The sequence below is a fragment of the Callorhinchus milii genome, unplaced genomic scaffold (genome assembly GCF_018977255.1).
Source record: "Callorhinchus milii isolate IMCB2004 unplaced genomic scaffold, IMCB_Cmil_1.0 Scaffold4, whole genome shotgun sequence".
NCBI lineage: Eukaryota > Metazoa > Chordata > Chondrichthyes > Chimaeriformes > Callorhinchidae > Callorhinchus > Callorhinchus milii.
The window spans coordinates 71375878-71399797 of record NW_024704745.1 but is presented as its reverse complement, the minus strand read 5'-3'; the positions used below and the strand labels follow the sequence as shown (position 1 = coordinate 71399797).

General features: G+C 40.5%; 1 protein-coding gene across 3 annotated transcripts in view; it reads left to right on the top strand.

Annotated features, from left to right (window-relative positions):
• stard13a (StAR-related lipid transfer (START) domain containing 13a) overlaps window positions 1-23053 on the top strand; it is a 112325-nt gene extending 89272 nt beyond the window's left edge. For all 3 annotated transcript variants that reach the window (XM_007891273.2, XM_007891272.2, XM_042333909.1), the window contains 10 exons: window positions 3203-4620; window positions 9322-9501; window positions 12482-12641; window positions 14147-14345; window positions 14678-14888; window positions 17165-17279; window positions 18685-18906; window positions 20326-20543; window positions 21204-21380; window positions 22319-23053. In XM_007891273.2, coding sequence (XP_007889464.1) covers window positions 3203-4620; window positions 9322-9501; window positions 12482-12641; window positions 14147-14345; window positions 14678-14888; window positions 17165-17279; window positions 18685-18906; window positions 20326-20543; window positions 21204-21380; window positions 22319-22436 — 3018 coding nt within the window. In that variant the 3' untranslated portion in view covers window positions 22437-23053. The remainder of the gene's footprint in view (window positions 1-3202; window positions 4621-9321; window positions 9502-12481; window positions 12642-14146; window positions 14346-14677; window positions 14889-17164; window positions 17280-18684; window positions 18907-20325; window positions 20544-21203; window positions 21381-22318) is intronic.
• The last annotated feature ends 867 nt before the right edge of the window (window positions 23054-23920 follow it).

Genomic DNA, 23920 nt, shown 5'->3' with positions numbered 1-23920 from the left:
ATTATGTTTGGAAACAAACATAATGGAACAAGGTGGAAACAAGATGTTTGGAAACAAACCCTTTCCAAACATCTTGTTACAGTCGTACTTGGCCTGACGTGATGTGCCCTTGTGATTACCAGCATACTGGTGTTTCACCTGCTATGCCTCTCGAGCCTTGTCTTACATGGCTTAGATGTACTAAATGGCTGTACATGTACTACAAAAACATCTAACCCTGAGTTTAATTTATTGCACTCCAGAAAGGTACAGAAAGTGAATATGCTAATCATAATGATAATCCTTGCATTTGGTATAGGTCCTTTCATGTCGGGAGGAAGTCTCCAAGAGTTTCCCAGTATTTACAATGGAGTGTCTATTTGTAAGTGAATGCAGCAGCCCCATTACACGTAGCAATGTCCCACAAACAGCATTGAAGTGAACAACCAATTTAATGTTGGATGATTGTTGTCAAGGATACAGTCTTTTTTAAAGTAGTGCCATGGCATCTTTAAAGTCCACCTGAGCAAGCAGAAAGAAACTAGATTTAACATATCATCCGAAGGATGGATCCTCCAACAATGCAACACCCCAGCACTGCATTGGAGCGTCAACGTAAACTATGAACAAGTCCCGGTTTGGGGCATGAACCCACAATCTTCTGATTTAGGGTACTACTACCTAGCTATGCTGTTAGCCAGATGATGCACTTCATGCTAACCCTGACTTTTACATTAAAGTTCTGTTCTTTCCCAGCTCAGCTTCTCGTGCACAGAGTGCTGGTCGCGCTATCCTAAAGCTAATTTGTTGGTCTAACAGCAACCTCAAATGGCAAATCAGGGAGATTTAAATTAGCCATTAAATTCGAATCTGTTTGCTTCCGTTTACTGAAGACATTTTCAACGCAATCTGGTTGACTTAGCACAACAGAAGAGAATGACATAAACATGTAATGTGGTAAATGTTGAGTAAGGGGCGGAGGAAAGGGGGATGTTATCTCCATATCCTGTTATGAAAGTAGTAAAGCAATCACAGGGCCCTGTTGAACGTATGCTGCACTGGCACATTTTCTACATGTACCTCACACAGCCATGAGTAAGGGGGGAGTGAGGGGATGTGGTGGAGGATGTAGGCCATTGATAGGAGGTGGGGGAGAAATGAAATGGGGGGGAGAGAAATTCAGCGATGGGATGGACATATACAGCAGATGTGAAGGTTCTGGCAGGAAATGATACAAACAAGAGTGAGCTAGGAAATAGGAGCAAATGTGGGAATCAAAAAGGAGTGAGCTTGCAGCCAAGTGCAGCTGCAGAATATTTTGCTGCAGTGCCTTGTCTTTCAAAAGATTATTCTTATCTGTAATTTTTGCTTGAAAGGATTTTTTTTAATGCCTAAATGATGAGCTGCAATACCATTTCTTTTTTATGTGGCCAAGTTAGGTCTAAGTCACTCAGATGAAATAATCCCTCCAAAACCAAAAACAATAATAAATTGGCCATTTTCAATCTACGACTGTTTGTGGGACATTGCTGTGCGCAATTGGCTGCCGCGTTCACCCACAAATATGCAGTCAATTCACTTTACAGTGTCTTCTGTGAAGCGCTTTGGGACATCCTCCCGATGTGAAAAGCGCTATATCAAATGCAAGGATTATTATTATTATTATTATTATGGGTGATCATGAGGTACAGCTAAACTGAAGTGGCTTTCAGGCACGTGGGGTGTGGCACAGCCAGTTTGCAATGTATCTGCCAGTATTACTGTGCAATCTGGCTGCAGGATGTTGCTAAATGCATACTTTCCGTTTTGTTTTCAAAATGATAGTTTAGGAGCTTTTAACTGTTTTTTGCGGCTTTGTATGATTCGAGGAATTTTTATGAAAATATTAATACTCTTGAAATATTGTTTGTATTTTGTTGGGTGTGAAGGGGTGCTGGCATTCTAAAAAAAACATTGGAAATGATAGAAAATTGGTGCCTAAGAAATTAAGTGTTTAGCGGAATATGGATGGAGGCTGGCACTCGCTGACAGCACAAAACTGCCAAGGATCTAGCTAATGTCCATCAAAAATTATAAGGCCATCTCAAGCCAGCTAGCAAGTATGTCAAGCAAATCTGTATTTGTATATAAATAACATTGCCCATGTTTGGAAGGAAGTGTAATACTGGCAGCTAGCTTGGGAATTGTGATTTGCCGTGTTGAGGCCTGAAAGGCCCCTTGGGTTTAGGTTTAATATTGTCTTAATATTTAAGATCATATGCAGGACTTGGCAAAATTTTTCAGCTCAGTATTGTTTGGTATCCCTGGTTCCACAGCACTTTTATGATCTTCCAAGTTTAGATTAAATGTAAATGGTGTGTCAACTTGGCTCAGTGGCTCATTAGTTCCCTCTTGCCTCTGAGTCAGAAGGTTGTGGGTTCAACAACAACAACAAGATTCCATTTATTGAGCACCTTTCACGTCGGGAGGACATCCCAAGGCGCTGTACAGTTAGGTCAGGACCCGAGGAAGGGGGAAATGGTCAGGGTGAGGGGAGGGAAGGGAGGGAGCGAGGAGAGGGTAGAGATTCTAGAGAGGAGCTGAAGGCACGGTCAGAAAAAATCCTACATCAGGAACTCATAGTCTACGATGACATTCCAATGCAATGTTGAGGGTTTGTTACATTGTCGAAGGTGCCATGCTTCGGATGAGATTTTAAACTGAGGACCCGTCTGCCTGTTCAGGTGGGCGTTAAAGATCCTATGGCACTATTTGAAAAGAGAAGGGAGTTCCTCCCAGTGTCCTGGCTAACAATCTCTCAAGTAAAATTGTTAATTCATCTCATGTCTCTTTGTGGGACATTGCTGTACGCAAAGCTGGCTGCTGCATTTTCCTGCAAATACGCAGTCACTCCATTTCACAGTAAATCCTGTGAAGCGGTTTGAGACATGCTGCTGACGTGATAAGTCGCTATATCAAATGCAAGGATTATTATTAATTTATGTAAGTTTTTTTTTAAGCTTTTAAACAATCGATGCCCTCACTTGAAGCCACATCTCTTTCAGTATCTTCCTGTATGAGGAAAATCTGGAAAACATCAATGAAATAACTTTTTTTTATAAAATCATACAAAAGTGGGTTGGAAAGATGTGGTGGGAGTGGGACCAACTGAAATTGTGTAGATCCGATTTGTTAGCTAATAAAAAGAAAAGGCTCATTTGTCCTTGGGTTGTTTTGTTTGCAGAGTGAAGACTCCGATGAAGATGACTTGTGCGCAATCAGCGACAAATGGACCTTTCAAAGGAGCAGTAAACGATGGTCACGACTGGATGATATTGATGCGTTATTTCACAGGCAAGACAGTGGCCACCTTCCCACGGGGGGAACCAAACTGAAAAACACAACCAGCAGCGAGAGCGTACTGACCGATCTGAGCGAACCCGAGATCTCCTCCATTCACAGTGGGAGTAGCGGAGGAAGCGACAGCAGGCGTGTAGCTGGTGGTAGATCTGCAGAAACAAACTGTGTGACCACAGAGCGAGCCGAGAGCTGTCTACGGAACTGGGGGGAAACCACAGTCATGCGCGATTCCACCTCACCAAACAGCTCATTCCCACAGGCTCCAAAAGACATTACTAACTATACGCACTATAGTTTCACTCTAAAACCTGAAAAGAATTCAAGAACCAAGGCGAAGAATTTACTGAAATGCATGGAAACCTTGAGACCAAGAGCCTCCCAAAGTAAGTTAAAAGGCAGTGTAAGATCTGCCGGGCTGGTTATCAGTGCACCTGTACTGCAGCAGGAGCCAGAGTGTCTGAGGACCATGCATTGCACGGAGATCGTCAATGGGAACCTCAGTAGCTTAGCAAAGGATTCGACTAAGAGTGGATTTTCCTCATCCACTCAATCCAGTAGTGACAGCCACTCAGAAACGAGCAGCAGTGCTGTGAGTACACCCTCGTTAAAGTCACGCAAGCGTCATCATGGCAACAAGAGGAGCGGCATGTACCTGGAGGATGTGGACGTTCTCGCAGGGACAGAGATGAAACAGGTGGCGGACCAGAATCGCAAGAACGAGTTTCATTCCCAGGAAAACCTCGTGGTCCACATTCCAAAGGACCACAAACCGGGGACCTTCCCAAAGGCACTTTCCATCGAGAGCCTTTCTCCCACGGACAACTCCAACACCGTGAACTGGCGGTCTGGGAGCATCTCTCTGGCAAAGCAGAGGTGCAGCATCAACAAGGCAAAGAACGCCTACCCGAGAGGGAGCAGAATTAGCATTTACGACAATGTGCCAGGGTCCCATTTGTACGCCAGCACGGGCGACTTGTTGGACTTAGAGAAAGAAGATATTTTTCCTCACCTGGATGACATCTTACAACACGTGAATGGGCTGCAGCAGATTGTGGACCATTGGTCTAAGAACGTGCTCCCCGAGCTGCAGGACGATGAGCTTTCTGTTTGTGATCCCGGATCCCCTCAGTTCCAGTCTTCAAATCAGATCATGTTAGATTTTGAAGGCCATTCGGTGTCCGATGGCCGGACTACACCCAGTGATCTTGAAAGAGATGGCCATTCCCTCAATGATTCCGACACAGTGGGAATGAGAGAACGCAGGGACTCTGGTGTAGGCGCATCCTTAACCAGACCTAGCAGGTTGGTAACACATCGAAGAGGGGGAAAGGGGAATGTACGTGATGTGATAATTATCATAGTTGCCTTTTCTTGCCCTTTCCTTCGAAAATATATTTGGAACTGAACCCGTGTTCTCCCCTTCCTCTGCAAAATGTTTTTTTGTCTCTCTCCAGACTCTTTCAGACTCAAATTGGCTTTGTCTCAGTTATGAACTTAGCAACATATAGTTTTGGGTATTCCTGGCCTCTTTAACTGAATTGACTTCTTTTTCTTAACCTTCTATAATTATTTTTTGGATTACTATTTGGCTAAGCAACACGGAATCCACACTACCTATAGCCCAATTCAAGGGTTATCCACACCAATTCACCATATAAGGTGCTGCATTCATGTCTCAGCCTGGCACTCTTGCCTCTTGAGTCAGAAGGTTACGGATTCAAGCTCACGTTGGGATTTAGAGCCCATATATGTCTATGCTAATACTTCAATGCAGTACTGGGGCTGTGCTGCATTGTTGGAGGTGCCATCCTTCAGATGAGATGTTCAAGCAACCTGTTCATTAAAGATCACATGACGCCAATCGAAAAGAGAAGGGAGTTTCTCCAGGTGTCTTGGCCAATGATCTCCTCCAGTAATATCGGTCGTTCACTTCACTGCTGTTTGTGGGACAATGCTGTGTGCAAATTGGCTTCCACGTTTGCCTGCAAATAATAATAATAATAATCCTTGCATTTGATATAGCGCTTTTCACGTCTTCTAGACGTCCCAAAGCGCTTCACAGAATATACTGTAAAGTGAATTAACTATATTTGTGGGCGAACGCGGCAGCCAATTGCGCACAGCAATGTCCCACAAACAGTCGTGGATTGAAAATGACCAATTTATTATTGTTTTGTTTTGGAGGGATTATTATTAGGCGTGTGGAGTAAGGAAACTTGCCCAAGGTTTCGCCCTCTGCCTGGAATTGAACTCGGGTCTCTCGTTTACAAAGCGAGTGCTCTAACCACTGAGCTACAGGACTCCACAGTCAAAGTACACAGTCAATAATAATAATAATAATCCCTCCAAAAACAATAATAAATTGGTCATTTTCAATCTACGACTGTTTGTGGGACATTGCTGTGCGCAATTGGCTGCCGCGTTCGCCCACAAATATACAGTCAATTCACTTTACAGTGCTTTCTGTGAAGCGCTTTGGGACATCCTCCCGACGTGAAAAGCGCTATATCAAATGCAAGGATTATTATTATTATTACACTTTATATGTTCTGCGAAGCCAATTGTAGAAGCCCATCCCCACCCTGACTGAGAGCAGTTAATTGTCCACAGACTGGGAAATCAACCTGTGACCTTCAACCTGCGTCCACCCCAAAATAATCAAATACCAGGCACCGCTGTTAGTAGCTGGTCCATCTGTGAGCTCAGTTATGGTCTGTTTTCTAGTAGTAGGTTTTTGGATCTTGTTGCATTCTGAGTTACAGCCAGTTCACTGGTCAATCAGGCATTAAGGAGCATTTTCTGAGGGCCCTTGTGATTCCCAGTATATTTGAATCAATGTCAATAGATTTTTCTTAATTAGAATTCCCACTGGGCATCCCATTTCAATTTATTAAGAAGCTGTAACAGTATTTTGACTGAGAGCATAAATCTGAGACTTGTAGAAATAATGGTTAAATTCCTGCTACTTTAGTTAAGCATTTAATTGCCTCATTATGGTAGCCATGGTTTCAACTATCGGGTGCTTCAGTTGTGCTGTTTGTTATCAAAAACGCTTAAACAGAAGCATCTGGTTTATTTTGTATTTACAGTAGAGAGCCTGATACCTGTCCTAATTCAGACCAGTCCCATTGTAGATATGAAAACTGGCATCACAAATTAAAATTAAAATAATAGTCCTTGCATTTTTTGCAAGGACTATTATTTTGATAATAGTCACCTTGTACATTGGAAGAATGTGACAATACAGGGACTCAAAAGCATCGGAATATCAAAGTGCTTCATGGGATTTACTGTAAAGTGTAGTGACTATTTTGTGGACTAATGCTACAGAATACAATGTCCAGTATACACAAAAAAATCTCTCCCACAAGGAGTTAAACTGTAGTATTACACAATGCCAAACCTCTCTTTCTTTTCCCCTCACTCTCATTCATTTGCTCTCACTGACTCACACTGTCTCTTCAGCCCCAGTCCCGCTCACTCACCCACATAATTAGACAAGGAATTAATTTGTACCTAACTTGTGGCTCCTTCAAATATCTGAATAGATGCAATGGAGACGTCGTCCCACACTACCAATGCTTTTGAGCCCCTGTGTTGTCAGTCTGCCACAGCCATTTGCTTTATATTAATTACCGTGCAGAATTGTGCTGACGTATTTGCCCACAATAGTAGTCATTCCATTTCACAGCAAACCCTGTGAAGCATTTGAACTGTCCTTCCGACATGATAAAGCACTATACCAAATGCAAGATTATTATTACTATTATTATTATTTATAAATGTCCAATGCCACCTCTTGCCATGACTGGATCTTCATTCTTAGGTTGGTTCTATTATGAAAGTGCGATGACTGTGAAATACCCTTGCCTTTAACCAGCCCCCTTTTTCTGATCGATGGTGATACCCTGTTGGCTTTTAAGATGAAACAATAAAATCCTCAGTAATACAAAAATCTTAAGATTTTCCAATAAAAAATCTTACAATGAGCTTTAAAAATGTATTGCTTCCTATTTACTGCGACTCCTTGAGAGTATTTATAGACAGCGCTGTCCTTCGGATGAGACGTTAAAATGAGATCATGTACAGGTGGCCGTTAAAGATCCCATTGGCACTATTCAAAAGAGTTTTTCCTGGTGTTCTCGTTAACAATTCTCCAGTTAAAAAATAACCAGTTCATGTCTGTCTGTGGGACATTGCTGTATACAAATGTCTGTGCCGTGTTAGCCTATAAATACAGTCACCACGCTTTATGGATATCTCTGTGGAGCACTTCGAGACTTGTTGATTTATTAAGGCACCATATCAAATGTAATTGTAATTTTGTTGGGTGGAAATCTGAAAACAGGATTTGCAACCTGAAACATGGGATTTTTTTGGTTTGTATACAAGTTAGAAAAGCATCTGTGTGTTCATCTCCAGTTATTTTAGCCGTTGTAATTCAATTCAAAGTACCTGTTGTTTTATGATGCTCCTTGAGTATGGTTCATTTGGCTTCATTGCCCTATTTGCAAAACTGCCTTCTCTAAATAAGACACAACAACAACCACAACTTTGATTTATATAGCGCCCTCCACGCCGGATAGCGTCCCAGAGCACTTCACAGTAACAGATCCTGGGACCGAGCCGGGGGAAGGGGGAAGAAGGTGACCAAAGCGCAGTCGAAAAGAAAGGTTTTCAGCAGAGATCTGAAAATAGGAAGAGAGGGAATGAGGCGAAAGGAGTGAGGAAGGGAGTTCCAGAGCCTTGGGGCATAGTGGCTGAAGGCACAGCCACCAAGGGTGGAGCAGTGGACTCGGGGGACAAGGAAGAGGCCAGACCTGGAGGAATGAAGGCAACGGGCACTGTTTTGAGGAGAGAGGAGTTCAGAGAAGTAGGGGAGTGCAGAGGAGTGGAGGGATTTGAAGGCAACACAACAGTGATATCTGTATGATCTATGCTGGTAATTTTGATCTATGCTGGTAGTTTTGTATATTTTCCATAGAAAGTAAGGGGTGTGGATTATTGAGTTTCATCCCCAATGTGCAGAACTAGAGGGTTTAATATCATTGCCCTAATCCTCATGAATGTATTGTCAATGCTAATAACCATTGTGGGTTTCACAAGGGAGGAAATAATAATATAATAATAATAATCCTTGCATTTGATACAGCGTCTTATCATGTCGTTGAGATGTCTCAAAGTGCTTCACAGAATATATTGTAAAGTGTAGTGACTGGGTATTTTGTGAGCAAAACACAGCAGCCAATTGCGCACAGCAGGGTCCCACAAACAGTCATAATCTGCAATATGAAAGATAGAGGCTTGAAGGGTGTGGGGACAGGACAGTGAGATTGAAAGTACAGTTACTCTGAGAGCTGGTCAGAGCTGATGGGATGAATGGCCTTCTTCTGCTCTGTAAACTTCTGTGATTCTATGTTTGAGATAACACACACTCATTTCTGCTAATTATTAGTGCAATTGATCTCATCCTCGTACCCTTATTGTGGCCTCTGTATTAACCTCTATGCAATGCATCCTAGGTAAATAAATTTATTCCCTGATCTCAAAGTCATTGAGCAAAATAAAGAAATGCTATTCCTCCATCATCACATTTTCACCATTGAAACACAGTCTCTCAAACAGCAATTGCCCCCTGTGCAGTATTTCCTCATTTGATTCCCTGTGAGAGTCTCCAAGGTGTTGCTGGAGAGTCCACTGTTTGGGAAAGTGGCTCAGGTTACAGGTGGGTACACACAACAGAGCTGAAGTGACAGCTGTGGTCAAAATCCAGGAGCAATTCTTGGGTTTTTAGTGTTTTTTAAAAAAAATAAGGAAAATGTAATGTTCTGCATTGTTGCTGGTAAAACAGCTACATCAGAAATCCCGTTGTCAACAATACAGTATATTGTTCCTTTAATGAAGGCTTTGTAGCACTTCAGTAATACATGGTTACTAACTTTTGCTGGCTGTCAGATGATCTATTTCTTGACTGCTCCTCACTTTACTTTCTTCCCTCCGCAGGCACCAAAGGCTACGGTGGCCCAGCTTTCAAATTTCACATCGTCTAAGCGTCACGTTGGCTTCACTGCAAATTAGCAACCAGTCAGCAGCTCAGCTCAACCTGTTACAGAAGTTCGCCCTCCTTCGACTCACAGCTATAATGGAGAAATACTCCATGTCAAACAAGCACGGCTGGACTTGGTGAGTTATCACTGATGAGCAGGAAATAATAAGAGGCTAAGTCAGAGTCGAACATTCAAATGGATCCAAACTGGTCATTTAAAAAATAAATTAGCAAGTAGATCCAATATTTCTGAGGTGACTATGAATCTTATCCTCATCGTAACTTTTATTCTCATTATAGTGCCACCTGATTGTACTGGGAATACTTTTCCATTTCAGAGACTCTTTTGTTTGCTAAATCCAGCAACCACACACAAGCCGTGGATTAGATCATGACTTGAGTTCTGGAGTTTGTTTTGCTCAAGCTGAGAGTGCTAAATGTTCCTCTATGAATTTTGTATTTGTATAAAGAAAATTGGTATCTGATTTTACATTTTAGGGGATTCTATACAACAATATCAAAATAATAAAATATCTTATCCCAAACCGGATGGGGAGCGATTCTAGACACAATGGAATCTGCATTGAGGGATTCTCAAAAGCATTTGTCAATAGAAAACCCCAGACACTTTGTGGCAGGCTCTCTGGAACTCAGAGATTAAATTATAATGTTTGCTGACAACAGTCGGTGCTTAATTTCAACCTAACTTCTGATAGAAGAACATTGTCTGGGATTATAGATATGAATTGGACTTTGAGTTTATATTAAATGAAAATATTTGTTTCTTGGAATAAATTAAACCGTTTTAAAATAAGCAAATCTAGTAGACAGTAAAAATCACTGCATATGCTAAATCTGAATTGTGTGACAGTATTTTAATTTAAAAGTACGAAGTAGATATTTTAACTATAGTTACTGGCTGAAGTCAAAAGGATCCCCCAGTCCAGAAATTGTCCAGGAAAAGCTTTGTTGCAGGAAGTGAGCTGTGCTTTGACCTGTAAAAGTTGGATGTTTGTCTTCATTTTTCACATGCTGTCGAACTCAGTCAGGCTTCTGTCCTCCTTCCAGCATTGCTGGGATTTACAGGACTCCTTTTGTCAGTTTAACTCTATAATTATAGATGTTTAAACAGTGGCCTGAAATAGAACACTAGCTCTTTTTGCCTTTAGAGCTTGGGCAGAATAAAGGTCTCCCTTACGATTGATAGCTGTGAGGGATCTTAAATAGTACAAGTTTTCACAGTGCTAACCCTGTCCTCAGCAGACCTGATGCCATGCATATCCTGAGGGTAACTGGCCACCAGTAACACAAATTGAGTGAAACTAGCCGGGATGGCTGGTGATATAACTGGCATGTGGATACTCTTATGAGCACTGGTCAGTGGGAGTGAAAATGCTTAATTTACAATCTGGATTTAGCAAGGATAATAAATATTGAATCTCGTTGGTAACTGGATGTGTGTCACACCAGTCTGTGCAAAACAACTCCACTTCCGACATGCCCAGAAGGAGACCATAGCCCATGTTCGGTCGTACAGAACGATTGAACATTTTGAAACCTTCAAGAGATACTAGATCATCTTATTTTGAAATGGTTTACTTTATTCCAAGATACAAATGTTTTAATTTAGTATAAATACTTTGTGAATACTGAGTTCTAGACTGCAAGATAAGTAAATCTGCTCTGCTATGTCACTTCTGTTACGACTAGCTTCTCATTGTCTCACTTTAAGAACTTATCAACACAAACCCCAAACTCGAAGTGGTGGTTAAATCAAATAGTGTAACTTTAAAAGGAAGATAGACCGTTACATGAGGGGGATAGAAGGGAATGGGAGGCAGTAAGGAATGCGTGGAGTATAAATACAGACAGTATTGACCTGTTGTTCGTTCTTTGTAAACTTCTGTCTTTCTGAACTCAGAACAATGTGCATTTGCTGAAGATTCACCTCAGTTTTAATTTGAAGGTGGATGGAATGAACAGTTATACTTTTTTNGTAAACTGCATGGATTTTCAGTTTCATATGAAACTGAAAATCCATCCAAATTCTAAGGTTAATCCAATTTAAATCTGATTTTTGTTTTAATATTATAATCCTACATCATCATCATCATACCAAATAGAAAATGTTGTACAATTCAACTACAATTTGGGTTATTTCCTCAAGATTTCTATTATCTTTTAAGATTTCAGTGTATGTGAACAGATCTAATCTGATGAAGTGATTTGCTGTTGTTGACCAAATTATCTCAATAGGCAGTGTGCAACAAGGTGATGAGTTTATACGTGGAGCTATGTGTAGTCCTGTAGCTCAGTGATAAGAGCACTCGCCTCACAAGCAAGAGACCTGGGTTTGATTCCCGGCAGGGTGAAACCTTAGGCAAGTTTCCTTACTCCACACGCCTGATAATAATCACAACAGAGGCTTAGATGAAGAAGGCATTTTGGTCGATTTGATTTCATCCTTCCCGAATACCAACTCTACATTTTCCCCATTTACAGCATCAAACCTCTTGATACTATGTAGAGCTGCAGTGAGATAGGTTTAACATGAAGATTTAATTCAGTGTAATGTAATTTCAGAATTTATCCCTCTGTAAACTGCTGCTTCGTAAATCAACTGCTACACCATGTTTCCTTTAGACTATGCAGTACTTTTCCCTGAGTGGTAACTTATATTTGCATATCAAAAAAGGATTGCATGTGTTAAGATGAGAATCCCAGACATCAGAAAAAGCATATCACAATTGCGATATCACAAAAGATTGAGCAGGTTATACAATTAGTGGATGCTAAGGATACATCTATAGATTGAACACGCTTCCAAATTGTTGCTGTATGAAATGGCATTTTCTTTTGTAATGTTTAGGAGTTTTCTTTACCAATGCTAATCGCTCCTACATCCCAACTTTTGCCTGAGAGAGAGAAAGAGATTATCTCCTGAATAAAATGCCTCCATTTTACAAAAAAAAGGAACATTCCTTTATTGTTAACATCTAGTTTTGTTCGGAAATGATTTCAAAAACAAAATCGGCAGAGCCTGTACTGTTCTCATCGCCTGCCACCCGTCAACTCTTCATTTGTAAGTGAATTGAAATATGCTGTTGGCTTTTGCAGGGCCGTGCCAAAATTCATGAAGAGGATGAAAGTGCCTGACTACAAAGACAAGAATGTCTTTGGTGTGCCTTTGATAGTTCACGTACAGAGGACAGGACAGCCCCTCCCTGTGAGCATTCAGCAAGCCATGCGTTTTCTGAGGAGCCAGTGTCTAGATCAGGTATGTGCTGAGTCTCACAATGAGTGCATTGAAGGCCAGATTTACTGCTTTATCATTGACTTGGAAAGGCATTAGTTAACTGTTGCACTCACTTGACTGTGGCTCATATTCTATATCTGCCCTTGTGTTGAAGCACAGAACCACGTAAGGATCTTTTCGCTCATCTGTAGAGTGTGCATCTAAACTGCTCAGATGTAAACCAGGGCAGACTTTGTGAAGACTTGTCTTCAACGCAAACCACTACTGAGTAGCCTTATGTGAGGTGGGCAACCACCATGCTGCAGGGGTAGCAATTATTTCTGTATGATTCAATGGAAGTACATCAAAGCACAAAATAAAACTCAAATAAAAATCAGGAGGTGGTGGAATTGTACAATATTTAAGTGATTTTTACACAGCCACAGACATCAGTAGACATTGCCATTGTCTTAAGGAATCCAGTTTTGTTGTCAACCTATATAGTAGTTTCCATTCACAAATATGATGGCCTCAAATGGTTAGTTTGGCCACAAATTCACAGTCAATCCACTTTACAGTGTATTCTGCAAAGAACACTTTGAGACATCTCAATGACACTGAATCTATATATCTAATGCAAGGATTACTATTAAATCTCTATACAGATTTCTCCGTGAGTGCAGACAGATTAGAAATTTCATGTTTTGTATGCAACCTCACAATTCAACACAACCCAACCCCAGTGAGTTTTCTTTCTTACTACAATTCCCTTAGGTACCTAACTAGGTTTGAATCAGTGTGGGTTGTAATTTTGCACAGAGAATGCTCCTAAACCTACACTTACACTGAGACGTGACTATTTTCTAGTCGATGCAGAACAAAATTAGTTTTCAAGAGTGAACCAGATAGATGTCTTAAAGGAATAATTTGTAGTGGAATGGGAAAAAGGCAGATAAATGGAACTGAATGGATTGCTCTTTCAAAGAGCCAGCACAGAAACAGATGTCCAATTGCTTTCCTCTGTGCTGTAAATTTATATGGTTCAATAGGACCTTGAATTTGGGACAATCCATTTTTCTTTGTTTTTAAGAATTGGGCATTTTTATTCAACTGGAACAAAAGTTTGAGGGATTTATTAAATGTTGAGATTAAGCTGCTCAATGTTGAACTATTTTTAAAAAATACTATTAATACATTTTAACAGTTTTTTGAGGAATTTGTGATTTTCTAAAATATTTTCAGTGAATGAAACAAATGTTTGAGATGGATTTTAGTGAGGAGTTTCACTTGTTTACATTGTTAGCCCTGCACCGTGCTATTGCTTCTGACAGTGCTTTGAGACATTCTCCCGACTTGAAAGGCACTATCCAAATGTAATTTGTTATTGTTGGGATTATTGGAATGCATTAAATTCTGTTTCAAACTGCCCCAGCCTTGTACTTATAGCTATATAGCCTAATACAGCACAGAAACAGGACATTCTGCCAAAATAGTCCATGCCTCGTTTCATATACTGATTAGCTTTCTTCAATCCCATGTTCTTTTAGGTTGGTCTCTTTAGGAAATCCGGAGCCAAATCTCGAATTCAAGCTCTCCGACAGATGAACGAGGCTTCGCCAGATAACGTCTGCTACGAGGAGCAGTGCGCCTATGATGTAGCCGATATGCTGAAGCAGTTTTTTCGAGACCTTCCTGAGCCTCTCCTGACAAGCAAACTTGGAGAGACCTTCCTTCACATCTACCAGTGTAAGCATTTCTCTATTCTTGGTGAGGTTTAAGGTTTAGACTTCAGCACTGTACACAGTTTGAGCAGTGAATGAGTGATGTGTATGCTGTAGGACCATTTCTTCCTTTCCAGCAGATGGTGAAGATTGAGAGGAGGCCATTGAAATTAATGTACGGTTTACCCAATCTTTGCACTCGCAGGGTTCACTGACGGGCAGACTCAGATACAAAAAGATACTGAATGGATTTCCTACCTTCCCTGCCCTTTGCATGCTCTTATCTGTCATTGAAACAATTAATGGCATCTTTATTTCCTGAACGTTATCCTAACTCTGCTGCCTTCTGTCCTGTAGATGTCCCCAAAGAGCAGCGTCTCCAGGCAGTGCAGGCAGCCATCATGCTGATGTCAGATGAAAACCGGGAGGTCCTGCAAACTCTCCTCTGTTTCCTTAGCGACGTGACTTCTGTTTCAGAGAATCAGATGACTGCTATGAACCTTGCCGTCTGCCTGGCACCTTCTCTCTTCCACCTGAATTTAATTAAGAAGGGGTGTTCCTCACCAAGGTGGGCATCCTGTCCCAATTGATCAGCGTGGTAGTTAGTTACTGCATATCATTTAGTGATAATTCGCTGTATTAAATGCACGGACTATTATTAATTCTTTGCTAGTTTCTAGCTAGGCAACTTGAGCAGGATTTTTAATGACATCAATTTAAAGGATTGCCAATCTTCAATGATTTCAGTTCATTGAGGATTCAGTGAAAATGGGGACTGCTTGCCTTGTTAACCTTAAGTTAATTGACTCAATTAACTTGAGGTTAACAAGGCAAGCAGTTCCCACTATTTGGAGCAGATTCTGATTTAAATGGTTCCAGTGAAGTTGACTGCCTTTTCAGGTCAGAGATTGAAATTGGTTTTTTGCTCATCAATTCATTTCTCATCTCCATTAATAGGATCAGGGAAGGAGTAACTTTCAATAGATTCAATAGTGTAAAATAGATTAAAATTCACCAAAATGAAAAGGTTCTGTGTGCATAAGATGTGGAATATTGCATGAACATCTGCTTTGTAATGTAAATTAGATGTTCGAGCTATTTTTATTAGAACCAGTCACATAAAGTCATTACATTATCAAATCACAACAATAACTTACACATTGGGAGGACATCCCCAAGGCGCTAGACTGTCAGGGATTTGGACCCCAGCTGGGGTTGGGATCGGGAGAGGTGGAGGGCAGGGAGGGTAATAGTAGGAGGATGACCAAAGGCACAGTGGAAGAGGAGAGTCTTTAGACGGGCCTTGAAGGAGGCAAGGGAGGGAGTGAGGCAATAGGACTGTGGAATGGAGTTACAAATGGTGGGGCAGAAAGACTAAAGGCCCGACCGCCAATGGTGGGATGGGCCGGGTGGGGGACATAGAGCAGGCTGGAATCTGCTGAGCGGACAGGTCTATATAGAGCTAGCAGGTCACAAGAGTTTAGGGAGGAACAAGGCCGTGGAAGGTTTTGAAGGCAACCACAGAGACAATGTGGTCACTAAGGCAAAAATATTCACTTAGCAAAATCAATCAGAGTGTTGAGAGAAAAGCGTAGCTTTCCTGTTCCTGGGAGTTGACCTTTTAATTCAAGCTTCACTTCTGTTTATCAATAATCTATCTCATCACATGATGTATATCTTTTATAGAGGCAAAATAATCATAGGATTAATGCAAAACGACATGAATAAAATTAATCATTCACTTAGGTGCTTATAACAATGAGGTATGGTAACCATTAGTTAATTCCCATGTTTGTTTAGTATATGGTAGTGGTTTGTGGTTTATTTAAAACTTAGTACTGTTGAACTTGACTGAGGGTTTCCATTTCCTCTTAAATGCAATATTCATTGATTTACACTGTTTAATTAGCTAAGCATATATTTGTAAACAATAAAATATCTGTTTCCTTGTGTTCCTACCCTAGTTACACTATTTCGCTTGATTACCTCAGGGAGTCGGACTAAAATTTCTGTACCTGCTTCCCTCCTCAGAAATAAGTTAGTGCAAGCAGTAAATTGTCTAGCACAAAGATTGAGTTTGAGGGGGCAAGAACTGTTTACTTTCCAAATGCGTGGATTTTTATCTATTATTACACATTTTTGCTTTAAATACCCAGATTTTTTGTGAAAATCAGTTTTTTTAAAAAAAAAGTTTCCACTAACTTTTTCTTTGGCTTTCGAGATATATGAGCTTGGCATTACTGCCAATTGATGCTCAAATTGCACATTCCTAGGTTGACCTGGTGTACGGATGACCTCAGCACTACACATGCATAGAAGTGCTTCAGGATTTATTCCTGGTAACTGGATGCATTACTCACACCAGGATCGCTCCCACCTGTTGTTAGTATCTGAAAGTGAAGCAGCTGTTTGGAATTGTGCTGTTAAAATGTGGTGGTGGTATCTGACCACCTTTAACATGGGCAGTAAACACACATCAGTGGCAGATTTTTACCAACCACACTTACCTTTTTTTTTCACGTTTTCTCCCCCCGTTAAATCTCCATTCTTTTTTTTCTCCACAAAAACAGACTCCCTTCCCCACCCCCACCCCCCCAAAAAAAACACAGGCTTTTATTTTGTTTATCAAAACAGACTTTAATAGTTGTGCTTCAATAGTTAACTTTATAACTCTTTTTAAGTTAAGTTGGGTTCCAGTTAGTAGTTAAAGAAGTTCTGCCGACAGTATTCGGTGGTGATTTTGAGGCACTGAAGTTATTGCTTTGCTTATTGGAGGTTTAGTTAACCTTTTCAGTTTAATATTGACTGACGACAAGCCTTGTATGTTTTTTTTAATCGTGACAGGGTGATGCAGCGTAAATACGCCACAGGGAAACCTGATCAAAAAGATCTGAATGAGAACCTGGCAGCTACGCAAGGTCTGGCCCACATGATCACAGAATGCAACAAGCTGTTCCAGGTGAGAAGCAACTTAAAGCAACTGAAGAAGAATCTGCAGCTTGTGTTGATTTTACAGGGATAAGAACAGCTAATGAATAGCTGAGAGCTATTGGGAAAACACTCACCCTCAGGACCTTTCACTGATCATTCTATCTCTGGGATTTCCATGTGTAGGTGGGATGCACGGAATTCACAGTTTGGTTTGGATACTCTTAAGTATGGTGATGGGTTTCCACATGTCAGACATCCGGCTGACTAAAAAAAATCTGATCTAGAACAAAGCTGCTCCTATATTCACAGATGAGCATCAACTACATGGGCACATATAGTCTAGGGTCACCATCCAATGCAATGCTGAGGAAGTGCTGCATTGTCATAGATGCTGTTTTTCAGATGAGATGTTAAACTGAGGTCCCATCTGCTTCTTTGGGTTGACTTTAATCATAATATATAATAATAATCCTTGCATTTGATATAGCGCTTTTCACGTCTTTTAGACGTCACAAAGCGCTTCACAGAATAGACTGTAAAGTGAATTGACTGTATATTTGTGGGCAAAATGCAGCAGCCAATTGCGCACAGCAGTGTCCCACAAACAGTCGTGGATTGAAATGACCAATTTATTATTGGTTTTTTTTGAGGGATTATTATCAGGCGTGTGGAGTAAGGAAACGTGCCCAAGGTTTCACCTTGCCAGGAATTAAACCCAGGTCTCTCACTTGCAAGCAAGTGCTTTAACCACTGAGCTACAAGACTCCACTAGTATCATCTCGTGATACTATTTGAAAAGAGAAGGGAGTTGTTCCCAGTGTCTTCCTCTATATAAAATTGGTCATCACTATTTGTGGGACATTGATGTGTGCAAATCGTTGCTGCATTTGGCTACGAATAGTCACTAAGTTTCAACAACAACAATTTGCATTTATATAGCACCCTTCATGCTGGTTAGTGTCTTGGTAATTCCTATGATCACTTTGAGATCTATTGATGATGTGATAAGGCACAATATAAAATAAAAGCATTATTATAATCTAACAATAATATGTAAGCAATAATGACTTGCACACCTTATGTGAATACCTACTGTATTACTGTTATTGACCACTGATTACAACTGATGATAAACAGACTTTTTTCAATAGCTGATAAATCTATGAGACAAATCTAGCACAAAAAATGCTTGTATAGCTTATGTGAGTACCGGCTGCTTTAATGACTGGTATTTTTATTTGTTTCCTTGAAGTTTTGGTATCCATTTAATACAGGTAGGGAAATAAATCATTTAAACCAACAGAACACCAAGCTGTTGCATTGTTGAATGGCACAGTGTAGAAACAAGGCAGTCACAGAAACCAAGTCTGCTCCTTGCATAGGTATTGAGAGTAGCATTGTGGTTCACCTATTAACGTATTTGTCTGAAACAGATCCCTCAGGATATGATGAGCCAATCCCGGAATTCCTACATTGAAGCAGATGCACAACCACTGACGTTGGATGAACTTGGAAAACAGCTGGAAGAGGAGGGGGCAAATTATCAGACATACCTGGAAAACCTCATCCAGAACCTTCAGAAAGAAACCAAGGAGAAATTCAAGGGTTGGGTTTCCTGTCCATGCCCCGATAACACTGAGCTCGCCTACAAAAAGGTAAGTGGGTCATAGATTCTTCTACTTTATATAATCTTTTTGTCAATTATAATGTTTAACCCTTTACTGGTGATTAGTGACCTTTCAAGAAAAAGCCACAACATTTGACACATAATTGAACTATGTGATCTGCAGGGTTGTTGGTGTTCAACCCGCTGGATAGTCAGTCAGTTGAGGAAGGCCTAACACATGCACAGCTGTTTATGGGGTGGCCTGGTGGAGAGTGTTGTTGGTTTGACTAACATGTTGCTGTGTGCACTGGTTAGAAATGCATTCTCCCTCCACGACTGAATTGCCTCAGATGGTGAAATTCCAATTTCTGTCAGGCCACCTACGCTGGGGGCAGTGAGGGTGAAACCATTCCTATGAGGGAAGGGAGAGAAGAGCAGCAGAATCCTTACAAAATCAAGGGGAGTTCAACATTTTAAAAAGCTTCATGTTCTACCAGGACACGTGCAGCTCTGAACTAATCTCATTGTCTCAACAATACTGTTGAGTTGGAGGCTTTCCTTTCCTCACAGTTCACTTATGTCTGCAGTGTTTACCAGTGATGGGTGCTTCGCCCTGGACAAAGTCCTGGTGTTACTCACTGTCACAGGTGAGATGGCCTTTATTTATAAACACACGACCAGGACGTTCAAATGTAAATGCCATTTCCTGAAATAACCAAAGAATAATATCTTTCCTAACATCATAGCATATTAAGCTGGGTCATAACATAGAGAAGAGTTCAACTAGTGATTGACATTTTCCCTTTTATGTTGTGTGAACGTCTTTGATTTTTAAAATAAATGTATATTTGTGTTTAGCAAAATAAATATTAGAACGAGTATTACAGGAATTCTCAACAAGGTCCTTCAATATCCTCGTCCCAGGTAATACTAGGAAAAACCCATATCTTCAGGAATAGATTTCTTTATTAAACCTTACTCTTCCGAATATATATTGATTTTCAGTTAAAAGATTGATGATCCCATGTGACCTGAGTTTGTGTATCGTACAAATCATTTGCAGCGAGAAATTAAGCTGTAATATGCAAATAAAACTGTGGTTCACATATTACTAGAAATTATGGGCAGGGAGGATATACAGTCAATTCACTTTACAGTATATTCTGTGAAGCACTGTGGGCAAAATGGGGCAGGCAATTGCACACAGCAGTGTCTCACAAACAGTTGTGGAGAAGTGAACACTTTTTTTAAAGGAATTATTACCATTATTATTGCAATAGAGAATAGTGAGATATTCCCACTAGTAAGTAAGATCTTCGTACCTGACATCATCATGGTTTTCATTATTCCTAGTTATGAAGGCTTCCACTCGCTTATTGGCACCAGCTCCACTTTGTGCACTTTGTGCTCATTCATCAAGCTGCCTGTGTAGTTCCAGGAATAACAACTGCTGTTCATCTTATTCTAGGTGGGCGATGGGCATCCTCTTCGTCTGTGGAAAGTGTCTGTGGAGGTGGAGGCACCGCCATCTGTTGTGCTGAATCGAGTGCTGAGAGAGCGCCACCTATGGGACGATGATCTCCTCCAGTGGAAAGTTACAGAGAGCCTGGATAAGCAGACGGAAATCTTCCAGTACGTCCTCAATAGTATGGCCCCTCACCCTAGCAGGGACTTTGTCACACTGAGGTGAGTTTTCAATGCAATCCAATGAGTTTCAATGCAATCTGTTAGGTAAACAGAATCCATCCGTCCAGGGAGAGAGTGCGCATTCCAATCCAACAATCTATCTCTGGGATTTCCATGTGTAGGTGGGATGCATGGAATTCTCAGCTTGGTTTGGATACTCTTAAGCATGGTGATGGGTTTCTGCGTGTATCAGGCACCCGGCTAGTCAAAAAAAAATGTATATATCTGACCTGGATGTACTTACCATCACAAGCAATTCTTTCAACAGAAAACTGATCCCTACCCAGCAAAGAATATACAAAATCAAAAATGAGTGCTGAATTTTAACATTTAATTAGGTCAATATGAGTACCTCGATCCCATGTAATTGACTTTCACTTGTTTGGTTACCTTTTTTTCTGATTAATGTTGATTTGCTCTGTGAATCAATGATGCTGGTGTTTTTGTAACACATATTGAGGTCTAACTTGCTAAAAATGGTACCTGGATGTCCATCACTGTGACCCACCCTCTGTTCCACTGAGATCTACTCTGGAGCAGAATTCCTGTGATGGAAATTCCTTGTTAAGCCATATGGGTCCATTAACAATGTACTGTGAATATCATGATATTGCGCTGTTCTGATGAACTCAGGGTAAAAGAAGCCTGTGTTGGTTTCAGAACCTGGCGGACGGATTTACCAAAGGGAACGTGTTCCCTGGTGGCCATTTCCATAGAGCATGAAGAGGCACCTCTATCTGGTGGAGTTCGAGCCATGGTCATGGACAGCCAGTGTTTAATTGAGCCATGTGGCTCTGGAAAATCCAGACTGACTCAAATCAGCAGGACTGATCTGAAGTGAGTAAATACTGGGCTGATATCCTCGCTCATCTGTCGCTCTTGTGTTTGAACCCTTCTATTGTTTGCAGAGTAACTCGAGTTCTGCTTCACACTGCTGTGATGCAATGCTTAACATGCACTAAGTACTCGAGCAGTTTACAAAACATTGCCAGATATTGACTTAGCTGTTAAACTGTTTGAATTGTTTATCTGTCTTTTGCTTCCATCTGTATTTGGAAGTTTGCCTTGAAATATAATCTCTGAAATGTCTGATGGCCTTAGCCTTAAAACAATTGCAGTGAAGTTTAATATTGTACAAAATTTTGGAAAATTCTTAAATTCCACTTCCACACTTTTTAAAAAGAGCTAGCTTCCAAATAAAGATTGAATTGAAGAATGTTCCATTCATTCAATGCACCTCATCGCAAGCTCATTTTGACTACCTGAGTAAAGATGCTGTAAAATTAAACAATTCTTACATTGAATATCAACATTGTCAAAACATCTCAAAGCTCTTCACAGGATTTACTGTAGAATATGGCTGTATTTGTAGGCGTACACGGTAGCAAATTTGCACAGAGCAAATTACTGTACAATGAATAATTTTATCTGGAGGATATTTGGCCAGTAAATGGAGAGATACTCCCTTCTCTTTTTGAATAGTGCTATGGGATCTTTTAAAGGCCACCTAAATGGGCAAACTGGACCCCAGTTTAACATGGGATTTGAACACTCCTTACAGCTCTGCATTGAAGTGTTGGCCCTAATGAAGTCAAACTCTCGACGTAGGTCTTGAACTCACAACTTTTTGATGTGGAGATGAGAGTGCTACCAGCTCAGCCAGACACATCTTGTAAAATCATAGTCACAGCAAAGACAAAGTGGAGTTTTCATCTACAGATGCAAGTAGCTTTTTGCTTCTACCTAATAATACCTCAATATATTTATCTTCCCAGGGGCCGAACTCCAGAATGGTACAATAAAGCTTTTGGGTATCTTTGTGCAGCAGACGTTGCTAGAATCAGGAGCTCATTTCAACCCATAAATGCCGATGGACCCGAGACCAAAATTTGAAAAGGAAATATCTTTATCCAAAGGAGCACAAACAAAGGATGGGCAGCGAAGCCATTTGACAGAAGAACTGAGGCGGTAGAATGTAGAGAGAAAGTGGTTCAGGATTTCATGGTCAATGACTTCCACTAAGGTCAAAGCTGCTGAGCACATCTGATTATGTTCTGCAACATTTCTGCCAAGATCCTTCACGTACTGCCCTCAGTTGCCTGACCTGATGCTCCTCGGGATCAGAAATAACACAAATCCATGGTTCTGAACTGTACTGCCCAGACTAAACCTATTTCTTTGTAATAATAGATTCACACACACGCACACATTTCTGGCCCTTTCAAAGGCTCTAATTCAGTCATTCTTAATTTGATAGCCAGGGTCCATCACTGGACCACAATAAAGGCCAATGGACCTGCTGCTCTGCAGAAATGTCATAGCTTTTATAATTTATCCACGTATACACTGGGTGAACCTTTGGTACCTTTGGTGGATTGTTTAAAATCTAAAATCCACTGCTCCACTTTCACATAGAATTGTAATCTGTGCTCTGCACATTGCAACGTTTAAATGCTTCTGAGAAGCATCTTCATTTTTATTAAAATGTAGTTATAAAGATAAATATGAAGTATATTATATATAATTATGTATAATTATATATAAATATATAAATATATATATTCCGTACTTGTATTTTAAGCTTATAACACTTGGCTGCAACGCCTAGTTGACTATGGATTCCAACATCTTGCCGTTGAATTTTAGAGCTTTAGCTATTGTGAACCAGGTGTTTGCACATTTAGATGAATTCCACAATGACCTTTGCCGTTTGGTTGGGTCAGATTTGCTTTGACTCGGGTGTGAGTTGCTCACACTTGTGATGGAAGTAGATGAGAAATCCAACAGAACTAGAGGTAGTTTTCCTGTACAGATAGAATAGGTTGTTTTGTCATTCCCAAACCTTCAGTCCATCCCTCTCAGCTGGGTACATGTATAAAAATAACACATTGCATTAATTTATTGATCACTTGGGATGGAGATGGGGGAAGAGGACAAGAGTTTGTACTGGAAGCTCAGTAAAAACTGTGGTGAGAAAAGCTCAGCTCAATTGTGTTCTTTACCATTAAACTGCGCATGTTTTCAAGAACATTACAATTTTCACAGTATTATTTTCCTATGTATCTTACAAGGTGCAATTACTCTTAAATGATGCCATTATCACCTACTTAATCACCATCAATTTCCTGTTAAGTATAGTTTCTTTCTACATGCGTGAGTCAGGTGTTTTCTGTACCAGGCCATATTTTCAATATAGTATTATTCCGCCAATTTGGGATTCATTATGACGAGGAACTTTATTTAAGGATGTAACTATTTATACCTCATATTTTTACCTCATTTGCTGGATTTCTGTTGACTGTAAATTTGTTTACCTAATATTCACAGAGGAAAGATTCTGATACACTTAAAGAATATTTGTGGTTAAAAGTTTTCAT